The 12,824-nt window shown below is 43.3% G+C and overlaps 1 protein-coding gene across 1 annotated transcript in view; it reads left to right on the forward strand.

Annotated features, from left to right (window-relative positions):
- The first annotated feature begins 10,879 nt into the window (after positions 1-10,879).
- The window catches only part of TSPAN7 (tetraspanin 7), a 136,701-nt gene continuing 134,756 nt past the window's right edge, over positions 10,880-12,824 (forward strand). Inside the window, exon 1 of the mRNA XM_032620718.1 lies at positions 10,880-11,032. Within this exon, the coding sequence (XP_032476609.1) occupies positions 10,952-11,032 (81 nt within the window). The 5' untranslated portion in view covers positions 10,880-10,951. The remainder of the gene's footprint in view (positions 11,033-12,824) is intronic.

Below are 12,824 nucleotides of genomic sequence, written 5' to 3' on the forward strand. Positions count from 1 at the left end.
CACTCATTTTGTATACATCGCTAAAGAGGGAGTTACAGAAAGCATCGTGGCTCCCCCAAACCAAATATCAATCTAGATATCCTGAAAAATTAACAATTTAAAATAAAAATTTTTTCTGGGCAGAAGACCTAAATAGATATGTTTCCAAAGAAGACATACAGATGGCCAACAGGCACATGAAAAGATGCTCAACATTGCTAATTATTAGAGAAATGCAAATCAAAACTACAATGAGGTAGCACCTCACACCAGTCAGAATGGCCATCATTTAAAAAAATCTACAAATAACAAATGCTGGAGAGGGTATGGAGAAAAGAGAACCCTCCTACACTGTTGGTGCGAATGTAAATTGGTGCAGCCACTATGGAAAACAGTATGGAGGTTCCTCAGAAAACTAAAAGTAGAGTTGCCATATGATCTAGCAATCCCACTCCTGGGCATATATCCAGACAAAACTATAATTCAAAAAGATATATGCACCCTTATGTTCATAGCAGCACTATTCACAATAGTCAAGACATGGAAACAACCTAAATATACATTGACAGATGAACGGATAAAGATGTGGTACATATATACAATGGAATACTACTCAGCCATAAAAAAGAATGAAATAATGCCATTTGCAGCAACATGGACTGACCTAGAGACTATCATACTAAATGAAGTGAAGTAAGTCAGAAAGAGAAGGACAAATACCATATGACATCACTTATATGTGGAATCTAAAACATGACACAAATGAACTTATCTACAAAACAGAAACAGACTCAGAGACATAGAGAACAGACTTGTGGTTGCCAAAGGGGAGGGGGGGTGGAGGAGGGATGGACTGGGAGTTTGGGGTTAGCAGATGCAAACTATTATAGACAGAGTGGATAAACAACAAGGGCCTACTGTACAGCACAGGTAACTATATTCAATATCCTGTGATGAACCATAATGGAAAAGAATATGAAAAAGAATGTGTGCAGGTGTATATATATATATATATATATATATATATATATATATATTTATTTATTTATTTATTTATTTAACTGAATCACTCTTCTGTACAGCAGAAATTAACACAACATTGTAAATCAACTATACTTCAATAAAATAAAATAAAATAAAATTTTTTCTAATGATAAAGGAAATACATGCTTTCACAAAGCATTTAGTAAATGTAGAAAATGTAAAGGAAAAAAATCACAAAGTGATCAGATATCAGATCATGAGGTAATAATTATCACTATTTATGTGTGTGTGTATATATATATCCAAATTGGCATCATACTACATGTACTTTTTATAATTTCATTTTTTCACTTAAAAACATACTATGGGAATTTCCCTATGTCAAAGTATTCTACTTGAACATTAATCTGATAGAATCCCATTCTATGGACATAGCATTTGTAACAGTCAGTATCCAGCAGGCAGACAGAAACCACTCTATACATTTAATGCAGGAACAGACTTAATGCTAGTAACTTGCTACAAAGTTATAAAACATGCTAAAAAAAAAAGAGAGAAAGGTATATATTAGTTAGCTATCACTATGTAACAAATCACTTCAAACTGACTCGTGTAAAACCAGAATTTACTTAAGAAAAAATTCTGTGGTTAACAATTTAGGCTGGATTCATCTAGGTATGTCTCTGGTCTCAGTTGAGGGCCCTCATGCATCTACAGTTGGTTGTGGGTTGGCTTTGCTGATCTTGGCTGGGCTCCTTTACATGTCTGGGGACCTCAGCTGGGACAAGAGGACTGGCTAGACTCAGACCCACATGGTTTCTCACTCTCTAGCAGGCCAGTGTGGGCTTATTCCATGGCAGTCACGTGGCTCCAAGAGAATGAGCAGAAGCCCGAGAGTCCTCTTGGGACCTAGGCTTGGGACTGTCACAGTGCCATTTTGTCTACCTTCTATTGTTCAAAGTAAGGAACAAGGTCAGCCCAGATTCCAAGAGTAGAGAAACAGATTCCACGAGTAGAGAAACAGATTCCACTTTTTATGTGAAAAACTGCAAAGTCACATTGCAAAGGGGCGTTGAAACAGGGAGAGAAAGAATTCTGGCCAGTTCTGCAAACAATTGATCACAGTGTGTCTTACGTAGAAACCTGAAAGCTGCCACCACTCCTGGGGCTGGAGCCCATATGTGGGCCATTGCACTTGTGACACTCGATGCTGATCTGTGAGAGGTACTACTGCTGCCTCTACTACCACTGAGTAGAAACCCAGGAGTCCATAGCCTTACTAATCTGTTAAAACTGCCACAGATGTTTTGGGAACAAATAGTTGCCTGCAGTCATTGCTGCTGCCTCTATTGCTATTGGAAGGACCCCTAGAGACAGACAAAAAGGCTACTCTCTTTTCCACCTTATAGTCTCCCCACCAGTGCCTCCCAGTAGCAAACCTCATGTGATGCAAGCTGAAAGGGAATATGGAAAATGTAGTTGACTGGTTTCTAACCACCTGTGATACAGAGAAGAGCATGGAAAGTATAGCTGAGAGTCAACTGAAAAGTGACTGCACAATAACATCATTTATTTAACTAGTCCCCTGTTGCTGGATATTTAGATTATTTCTCTGGAAATACAACATAAATGTAGAAAGCAAAGCCGTCAATGGGACAGTTTCTGAACCCAATGGACAATGTTTTTTAATTGCTAAAAAAGGCATTTAAAAAGGGATGCGTCCTTGAGCTCAGCAGTAAACAAATGATATGTAAAACAGAACAGCTCTAAATAGCTCTGCTCTGTCCCTCCAAAAGTAGATGTGTGTCATCATGACGGGAACAACACTGTTCTATCCACGTGGAGCTTTAATGACATAGTTTACCTCAAAAATTATTTTCTTCACATTGCATTTCCATTTGGTTGAGGTCAAAAGGAATTATTCTGAAGTCATAATTATAATTTTTGTACCCCCATATATACAAAAGTCTTACCTGAATTTCCCTATGTTCAACAGCCACAGGATACATATAAAATCCCAATAACAATTTTTCAAAAAGCATTTCTAGGGTTAGCCTCTATAGTGTTTCTTTCTAATAACTTATTTTTATTATAAATGTAATACTGCTTGTAAAAAAAATCAAATGAACATTTTCAGAGGTGAAATTCCATCATTCAAAGCTTGTCATGTATCTTTCATCCTGATGTTTTCCTATGAATGATCTATTTTATTATTATAGTCACAGAAGAATATTATAGTTCTCTTCTGTAACTTGTTTTTATAAGTAAAAACTATATATTATATATATATGTATATATATATCTTGATAGACCGTTTGTGTTAATTTATTATAAATATACCTAACATATACATAACATATAAATATACCTAACATATAACATATACCTACATCATAGCATTCTATAGTATGGATACGCTAAAATTTATTTTATTGTTTGTCTTCCCCAGAAGAGTGCAAGCTCCCTGAGGATAGGGACCTGGTTTGGTTTGGTCACAGCTGTATCTTCAATGCTTAGACAAGCACCTGGCAAATAGCAGGTGTTCAAAAATTTTGTAGAATGAAAGACTAAATGGCAAAACACTTTTGATGAATATTTGTATTGTTTCCATCTTTCACCATTCCAATAATGAATTTTGCAATTAGTAATCTTATAAATACATGTTGTACATTTATTTATTTTTGTAAGGAAAAGTCATAGAGGAGGAATTGCCGGGTCAAAAAAAACCACACCAAAATTGAAGAACTTCAATCCCTCTCAAATTCCTCCCAACATGTTCAGAAAGTCCCCAGTGGGAAGGGAGGTAGCACTTGTATTTAAAACTCTGGTCTTCCTAGCTATCACTTAGACCTGCCACTATAGTCTCACAAGTGTAGTCCTGTTACAGAGTGGCATTGGCCTTTTCCTTCCTTTTAATTTGTGCTGTCTGGGGAAGTTGTCTGAGATGCTTATGTTTCCACTCCATGTTCTGAGACATTCAGCTGTCATTCTGTTGAAATGAGAACAGTACCCTTTGTTCCTGAAATTTTTTGTTAAGCAGGCTATATTGGCTGTAAAACTTTATGCTCCCAATATCTCTATGAAATCTTTTTTCTAATCTAGCTTTTTTTTTAAACATCAGCTTTCCCCCAAGGCTCAGGGATAAATCCCTAATGAGGAAACACGAGGGCCTGCATCATTCATTCCATGTATAATATATATCGAGCTGTCCTCAGAACAACCCTAATTCTCTGATACTTATACCAAGGCTCCTTAGACCAAATCTGCAAACCTTAGTTCTCTCGTTTCTTTGGTTGAGTGCTTTCCTGAGTGGCTTTTGCAAACATACCTTTAGCAGGTCCAGTCTCAGTCCTGTAGACATTTCTGAATCCCAGGGTAAAAGTCACTTGCAGTGTTCAGGTAGGGATCCCTGGAAACACACAGATATATTAATAAATACAGAAATTTAGATGAATGGACATATGCTCAAAGTTCACTTAAGCAAATTCTCAAAACAGTTCAAGATTTTCCCCCCTTAAGCCCTAAAAACTTTAATATTTTAATCTTTTGTGTAGAGGGCTTCCTTTATAAAATATCCTCTTTTATTATAAATGTTATATATGATCATTTAGAAATTTGGGAAAATAGAGTATATATAAAAAATGGGAAATAAAATCACCTATAACCCCACCCCCACCCCTGAGCTACCAGTGTGAACATTTTATACAGATTTTCTTCCAATTTCCTTTCTATATGTTCTTAAATAGTTCAGGTCATAGTGCATATAAAATTTTCTATTGTTTTATTTTTCCTTAATATTATAACAAAAATGTCCTTTTGTGACTAAAAAAGTTCTTCATATACATACCCGCTAATAACCGTAAACTAGTCCCTTGTTTAGATGTACCATATATTGAGATTATGCATTTTAAAAGCTGTCCTTCAAGTTTCTCAGACTAGAAGTAAGTCATATTCAATTCCTCCTTTTCCTTCATTACCCAAATCCACTTAGTCCTGAAGGCTGTCTATGCTATTTCTGAACAGTTTCTTTTATCTGTCCCAGGGATTTCAATCCCAGCTAGAGCATACAGGGAGCTTTTAAAAATACTGATTGCTGGGGCCCCACCAGAGACCGAGTTAACCGGAATCTCTGGGGGATGGAGCCCAGGCATCCACAAGTCTAAATGCTCCCCAGTAGATTTTAATGCAGCCAGAGTTGAGATGCACTGCCTCGGCCCCTCCTCCAGCCCCACTTCCACTTTCCAAGGCCCAGCCCTCATCAACTCCCAATTAGGTTATTGCAGTTACCTCCTAACTCTTTTCCTGTTTCTAGTCTCTCTCTTCTGCAACCTCTAATCCTGCATACTGCTTCCTAAATTACTTTGGTAAAAACATGGGTCAGATCACATCACTCCCCTACTAAACAAGAGAGTCAAACTTGGCCTGAGTAAGGCCCTCCTCCAACCTACATTTCTGCATCCTTTCCTACTCTGGGTCTTCTAGTGCACCTCACCACGCATCTGAGTTAGCTTTCTGCCTTTGTTCATGCTGTTCCGTAGCCCATAATGATCTCCTTCTCCATTGCTCAAAGACTGCCATTATCTTACACATATTTCAAAGTCCATTTCAAATACCACATCCTTCTTCAATCAGGCAACAATCATCTATTGAATGACTACTATGTACCATCCATCTGTTCAACATTTTTTAAAATTTATTTATTTATTTTATATTTATTTTTGGCTGTGTTGGGTCTTCGTTTCTGTGCAAGGGCTTTCTCCAGCTGCAGCGAGCGGGGACCAGTCTTCATCACGGTGCGCGGGCCTCTCACTGTCACGGCCTCTCCCGTTGCGGAGCACAGGCTCCAGACACACAGGCTCAGTAGTTGTGGCTCACGGGCCTAGCCACTCCGCGGCATGCGGGATCCTCCCGGACCAGGGCACGAACCCATGCCCCCTGCATCGGCAGGCGGACTCCCAACCACTGCGCCACCAGGGAAGCCCTGTTCAACATTTTTTGAGTTGCTATTGTATCTAGGTACTGGGGATACAACAGTGAACAAGACAGACAAAACTACCTGCCTGTTTGGAGAGGAGGACAACAAAACAAGCACACAAATAAGAAAATGTTAGATAAGTGTGACGCAGAGAATTAGAATATATAGTGACTAGGTGGCTATTTTCGACTGGGTGGCTATTTTCATCTGAAATGGCCTTTCCGAGGAGGTGACATCTATACTGAGATCTAAATGACAGGAAGTGAGGGACCAGCCATTCAGAGTTTAAGGGGCAAAGCATTCTAAAGATAGGACCAGCTAATATGAAGGCTTTCAGGCAAAATGAAGTCTGATTGAAGAGCTGAAAGAAGGCCAGAGCAGCTGAAGCACAGGGGTACAGGGGGAGTCATGGGAGAGGAAGTTGGAGTCAGCTCATGTATGCTTTCTAAGTCAGGGAAAAGAGTCGAAATCTGATTCTTTGGGCAATGATGGGAAGCCACTGGAGGGGTTTAAGTGACAGGGTGACATGATATGGTTTGTGTTTGAACAAGATCACTCTGGTTGCTGTGGGAACAACAGATTGAGGGGGTGACAGGAGGAGCAGGGACCACGTAGGTGCTTTGGTGGCAGTCTGGTTCTCCTCCAAGTACTTGCTTCATTTAAGACAAATAAATATCAAAAGCTCCTCGTTTTTAAGCAAAATATTAAAATTCTTATCATCATCTAACAGGACCTGGATGGGCTGACCTCTCTCTGGCCTCCTGTACACCATCTCTGCTCCTGCTATTGAGCCTTGCTGACCTTTTGTCAGCTCCTCAAATATATCATTCCTTCAGGCCACAGGGCCTTTGGACTTGCTGTGGTTATATGTTATTTGTGTATGTGATAAAATATACATAACATAAAATTTACTATTTTTAACCATTTAAAAGTGTACAATTCAGAGGCATTAAGTACAACCATCATCACTCTCTAGCTGCAGAACTTTTTCATCAGCTCAACAGGAAACACTGGACCTATTAAGCAGTCACTTCCCATTCCCTCCTCCCCCAGCCCCAGGCGACCATTAATCTGCTTTCTGTCTCTGTGGATTTGCCTGTTCTGGATAGTTCACAAAAATGGAATAATACAATATGTGGTATTTGTATGGCTTCTTTCACTCAGTATAAAGTTTCCAAGATTCATCCATATGGCTTCCCCAGTGGCGCAGCGGTTAAGAATCCGCCTGCCAATGCGGGGGACACGGGTTTGAGCCCTGTTCTGGGAAGATCCCACATGCCGCGGAGCAACTAAGCCTGTGTGCCACAACTACTGAGCCTGCGCTCCAGAGCCTGGAAGCCACAACTCCTGAAGCTCGGGCACCTAGAGCCCATGCTCTGCAACAAGAGAAGCCACCGCAATGAGAAGCCTGCGCACTGCAACAAAGAGTAGCCCCCGCTCACCGCGACTGGAGAAAGCCCACGCGCAGCAACAAAGACCCAACGCAGCCAAAAATAAATTTAAAAAAAGAAAAAAAAGATTCATCCATATGGTAGCATGTGTTAGTACTTCATTCCTTTTTATGACTGAATAATATTCCACTGTATGGATTTACCATAGTTTGTTTACCCATTCCTTAGTTGATAGACATTTAAGTTGTTTCCACCCTTCAGCTGTTGTGATTAGTGCGACTGTGAACACTCATGTACACGTTCTTGTTAGAACACCTGCTTTCAATTTTGTCACACCCAACAGTGCTAGGTGATATGGTAGCTGTGGTCATATTTTGAGGAACTGGAGATCAGTGAATCTTAGACATGTATTAGTTTCCTGTGGCTGCTGTAACAAAATACCCCCAAATGGGTGGCTTAAAATAACTTAAAAAATTTATTTTCTCACAGTTCTGAAGGCCAGAAGTCTGAAATCAAATTGTCAGTAGGGCCATGCTTCCTCTGAGACTAAGGAGAATTCTTGCTTGCCGCTTCCTAACTTCTAGTGCCGACAGTCAATCCTTGGTGCTTTTGGCTTGCAGCTGCATCATTTCAATCAGTCACATGGCATTTACCCTGTTTGTCTCTGTGTCTTCACATGGCCCTCTTCCTGGGTCTCTTCTTCTTTCAAGGATACCAGTTATATTGGATTAAGGGCTTACCCTATTCCAGGATGACCTCCTCTTAACTTAAATAATTACATCTGCAACAACACTACTTCCAAATAAGGTCACATTCTGAGGCAATAGGGTTAGGACTTCAACATCTCATTTTGGAGGACACAATTCAATCCATGACAAACTGACAGACATTACTGGGCATCTGAATCCCCTGGGGACCTTGTTAACATGGGCTTGCGGTGAGGCCTGAGGTTCTGCATTTTCAATAAACTCTCCCAGCTGATATCAGTGCTGATAGGGTGGCTGACTGGTTTTGCTTTTAGCAATAAAAATCCAGAGTTAAAGGAAACCCCTCAGTCCTGGGAAAACTGGCATGGTTTGTCACCCTATTATATCATAGACCACAATTTGAATAGCAAGGATCCAGCTATGAACTATGGTAATTTACCCATTAATTACATTGCTGACTATTCATATTTATCTTTACATTTAAATAACTTATTTTTGCTAGAACGGTCCAAGTTTTCAAGAATCTGGACCCCAAAAAGCTCCAAACTGTGAAATGGTGAGTTACTTGAGCTGATGGGCACCATCTGTGAATATCATATATTAACTCATGAAATTATCTATGATGCTCAGCAGTGCCCCTGTTGGGTTGAAAATGGAGATTTCCAACCCCTTTACAGAGTAATTATGCATGGGCAAGAACTTTTTTTTGGCTAAGAGTACTCACTGGGTTTGAAATCTTCAGTATCTTTCTTTGGCTGCTGCCCAGGGACTGTAAAAATGAAGGAGAAAGCTCCTTTCTGAAGTTGGGTTTGAGCTCACTGCAGTAGGGACAGCATCCCTCCACTCTTGATTCCTATTAGGACCACCTGAAGAACTTTAAAAACTGCTGAGCCCTCACTCTGGACCAAATGACTCAGGCTACCTGGGATTGGGCACAGGCAGTCAGAGCTTCGTTCTTGTTGTTGTCATTGTTTTAAGTTCTCCAGGTGATGCAAATGAGCAACTAGAGTAGAGAATCATTGTGCAAGGTCTTCCTTTATAAGAGAAACCTTGCCAATCTGTTCCCTAATCCTTTTTTCACCTGCACCCATATTCTTCTCTACTCCTCTCTATGTCCACATACTTCTTTGTTATGGTTGATCATTACCTTAAGCAAGTTCTCCTCTTCCTCATATTTGTGTCCTGTTTATACAATGACCTCACTGACCTGGGACCATGTACAACCCATTGGCGGTAATAATTACTCCTGCAACCGACCTTGGCAGGCTTTCCTCAAGCTTTATTGACTGTTTTTCACTCTTTCACAAAAGGTATCCTTAACATCATCCACAACTGAGTTAGCCTGTGACAGTGCTGCTGTTCTGACTGCAGACTCTCTCAGGAATCAAGTGAAATCTCCCACAGAATCTGTACTGTGTGTTCCTCTACAAACCATCCACAGGAAATCTGGGTGGAGAGTACATTACTTTTTTATTGGGATATAATTCACATGCCATAAAATTCACCCTTTTAAAGTGTCCAATTCAGTGGTTTTTAGTATATTCACAAAATTGTGCAACCGTCACCACAGTCTAATTCTAGAACACTTTTGTCACTCCCCAAAGAACCCCCTTACTAACAGTCACTCCTTATTCCTGCCGCCCCCTGCAACCACTAATCTATTTCTGTCTCTATGGATCTATCCTGGACATTGCCTATAAATGGACAGTTCAACATGTGGTCTTTTGTGTCTGGCTTCTTTCATTTAGCATATTTTCAAAGTTCATACATGTTAAAGCATGTACCAGTACTGCATTCCTTTTTGTGGCCAAATAATTTTCCATTGTATGGATGTACTATATTATGTTCATCCATTCATAATTAATGGTCATTGTGGTTGTTTCTGGCTATGGTAAATGGTGCTATGAACATTCATGGACAGGCTTTTGTGTGGACAAGTTGTCATTGCTTTTGGTTCTATACTTAGGAGTGGAATCGCTGGGTCATATGGTAACTTTATGTTTAGCTTTTTGAGCAACTTCTGAATTGTTTTTGAACTGTATTTTTTGACCCTGAAACAGTTCTCTTTTAGTGTGAGGTGGTCTGTACTTGTTAGGGTGGGAAAAATGAGTCTCAGGGACTTTAAACATTTTTTTTCTGTTATCTGTTATACATTTTATGTGCAGGAACAATGGTACCTTCATACAGAAACTTCTTGTCATTCGGCTTCATCATTTCAAAATGTGAGGAAATCTAAAACATGGAGCTCCCGCGTTGGCAAGGACTGGGAGTGTCTGTCTGAGTTCCCGGGTTCCTGACCATCCCTCCAGCTGTATCTCCGGCCACCTGCCACAGTCTGTTACTGGCACAGACAAGGCCTGCTTGTTCCAAGGACATGACTACTGGGCCACTTCCATCTGAGAAGGCCTGGTGGGGCGTCCAAATGCAGAAACCTGACTGCTTTCCGTGGATAGCAATAAACCAGATGCAGACGACCCTGCAAATGTAAAGCTCCATTGTGTACAAAGCAGAAACTCACGTACCACGGCGGCCACGAAAAGGCCCTGACCTTCGACCCGGCCTCCATCCAGGCTCTCCTACTCCCTCCTGGCTGCCCTGCCCCGCTCCTCGGCTCGGGGTCTGAGCCTGCGCGGGCTCGCGGAGGCGGGCGGCCTTCTCCGCATGCGCAGTCTCTGCCGGCCTGTTCCTTCAGCGGGGGCTCTGCCGAGTGCGCGCTCACGCACACGCAACGTCTCGTCTGCGCGCTCACGGGGCCTCTCGCGGCACGCGCCTCCGCCCCGCCCGGCCCCGCCCCGCCTCCTTCCCCCTCCCGCGCGCCGGCCCGCCGCACGCCCCTGCCGCCGCCGCCGCCGCCGCCGCCGCAGCCGCCGCCGCCGCCGCCGCCGCCGCTGCCGCCGCCGCCGGAGCTCTGTAGTATGGCATCGAGGAGAATGGAGACCAAACCTGTGATAACCTGTCTCAAAACCCTCCTCATCATCTACTCCTTCGTCTTCTGGGTGAGTGGCTACGCCTGACCGGCGGCTGGGCCGCCGTCCATCGGTCAGTGTAGTGATGCTCCGGGAAGGGAAGGGGGAGGAAAAAACCCAAAGCAAATATCAAATCTCGGTCCCCTCCTTCAGGAGACAGACGCAGGGCTGGGGCTGCAGGATGGCGGGGTGCAGGCTTGGGGCTGCTCAGACCCTGGACCCCGCCCGGTGCAGGGTGTAAGGGGCTGCGTGGTGGCGGTGACTGCAGGTTGCCGACCTTTCCAAAATATTTTAATGCATTGACTTATTTTTTTAACTCGCGGGTTAGGGTCAGCCTTTGGGGAAAGTTGCGGGTTTATTCGTCTGTTTTCCACTCTGGACACCCCTCCCCACCCTCCCTTAGCAGCCCGTTCTCGGTGTCTCTTGGAGCTAACCTGTGGCCGGCTGGGAGCAGGCGCGAGAGCGCAGGGTTTGATCCCAGATTCCCGGTTATTCCCAACCCCGTGGGGCTGCGAGAGGCAGGCGCTGGGAGCCCTGAGCTGCCTGTCTGGGCAAGGGCGACCAAAGGCCTCCAAACGCGGTGATGGGGGGCGGGCGCCGTTGCCGCGCGGAGACGCACAGAGGGGAGAGGGTCTTACATAACCCAGGGGCATCTTTGCGCTTTCTTGGCGACCCAGGAGATGGGTCTTAGGACCCTTTTCCCACGCCCTTGCACCCTTACACTTATCTTTCTGTCATTGCGTAAACCCAATCCGCAGAGCCCTGGGGAAGGACCCCAGCCACTTGGTGACAGCAGTAGCGCCTCAACTCTGCTCCCCATCTAACTGGTGCTGCTACCGGTCCTTGAAGCTCAATGCAGAAGGATGACGTCAGCCCCTCAGCCGAAGCCTTGGGGGGCTGCGTGGTGCACTTCGCGGAGCTATGCGCGCTTTTGCGCGCAGGAGGAGGAGGAGCGGGGCGGGCGGTGGGGTGCGGGGGGTGCTCCAGGCTTGTGCCTTACCTCATCCTGTTTGGCAATTCGTGGAGTCAGTGCCGGGCTGACACTGCAGTGATTCATTTGAAGTAGGTGGTACCTAAAGATCATTCCCCATTATTTCTCTTTCCATGTCGACGACTCCCTTCTCTCCAAGTTCTCCTTTCCTACACCAAGCCACAGCCACCCTGCAGGAGAATGAATGTCTGTCACCACCCCCCCAACACACACACACACACACACACACACACACACACACACACACAAATAATCTGGGTCATTTCAGCGTTCAAGGCAGTCATTTTGAAACCCGAGGCTCTGCAGAAAAAGCCAGTCCTGCCTTTGGTTGTTTTTCTCTTTGCCAATTAGCCCTAATTGGTCCTAATTTTGGTTTGAAACTGGGGCACAGTGCTTTATAAGGTACCCAGACTCGGCTTGATGGTGAAACAAGCTGTTTGTAATGACCAAGACAGGAACTGAGATTTATTAAGGATTTTTTTTAAAATCCCTAATGCGCCCCCACCCCCGCGGACATTCCTTGTCACTGGCATTGGTGATTCTTCAGGTTGGGGAATTGTGGACTCTGGAGACCGGGCATACCAAGAACTCTGCATTGAGATAAGACAGAATAACAGGTATATCACACAAGGCAACCACAGAAATGGACTTTATTTGGACTGAAAACAACACAGGTTGAAAAATTTCAGCAGTGGAATTGTGAGCTCTGCACAGATCCTATATTATGTTCTTCTTGGAAAAAGCAATAATGCATGCTGGTTGCTGAAACTTCCCAGTAGCCATTCCTCGGAGCTGGCTTAGCTATTTTTGTTTGTTTGTTTCATTAAATCT

The sequence above is a fragment of the Phocoena sinus genome, chromosome X (assembly GCF_008692025.1).
Source record: "Phocoena sinus isolate mPhoSin1 chromosome X, mPhoSin1.pri, whole genome shotgun sequence".
Taxonomy (NCBI): domain Eukaryota; kingdom Metazoa; phylum Chordata; class Mammalia; order Artiodactyla; family Phocoenidae; genus Phocoena; species Phocoena sinus.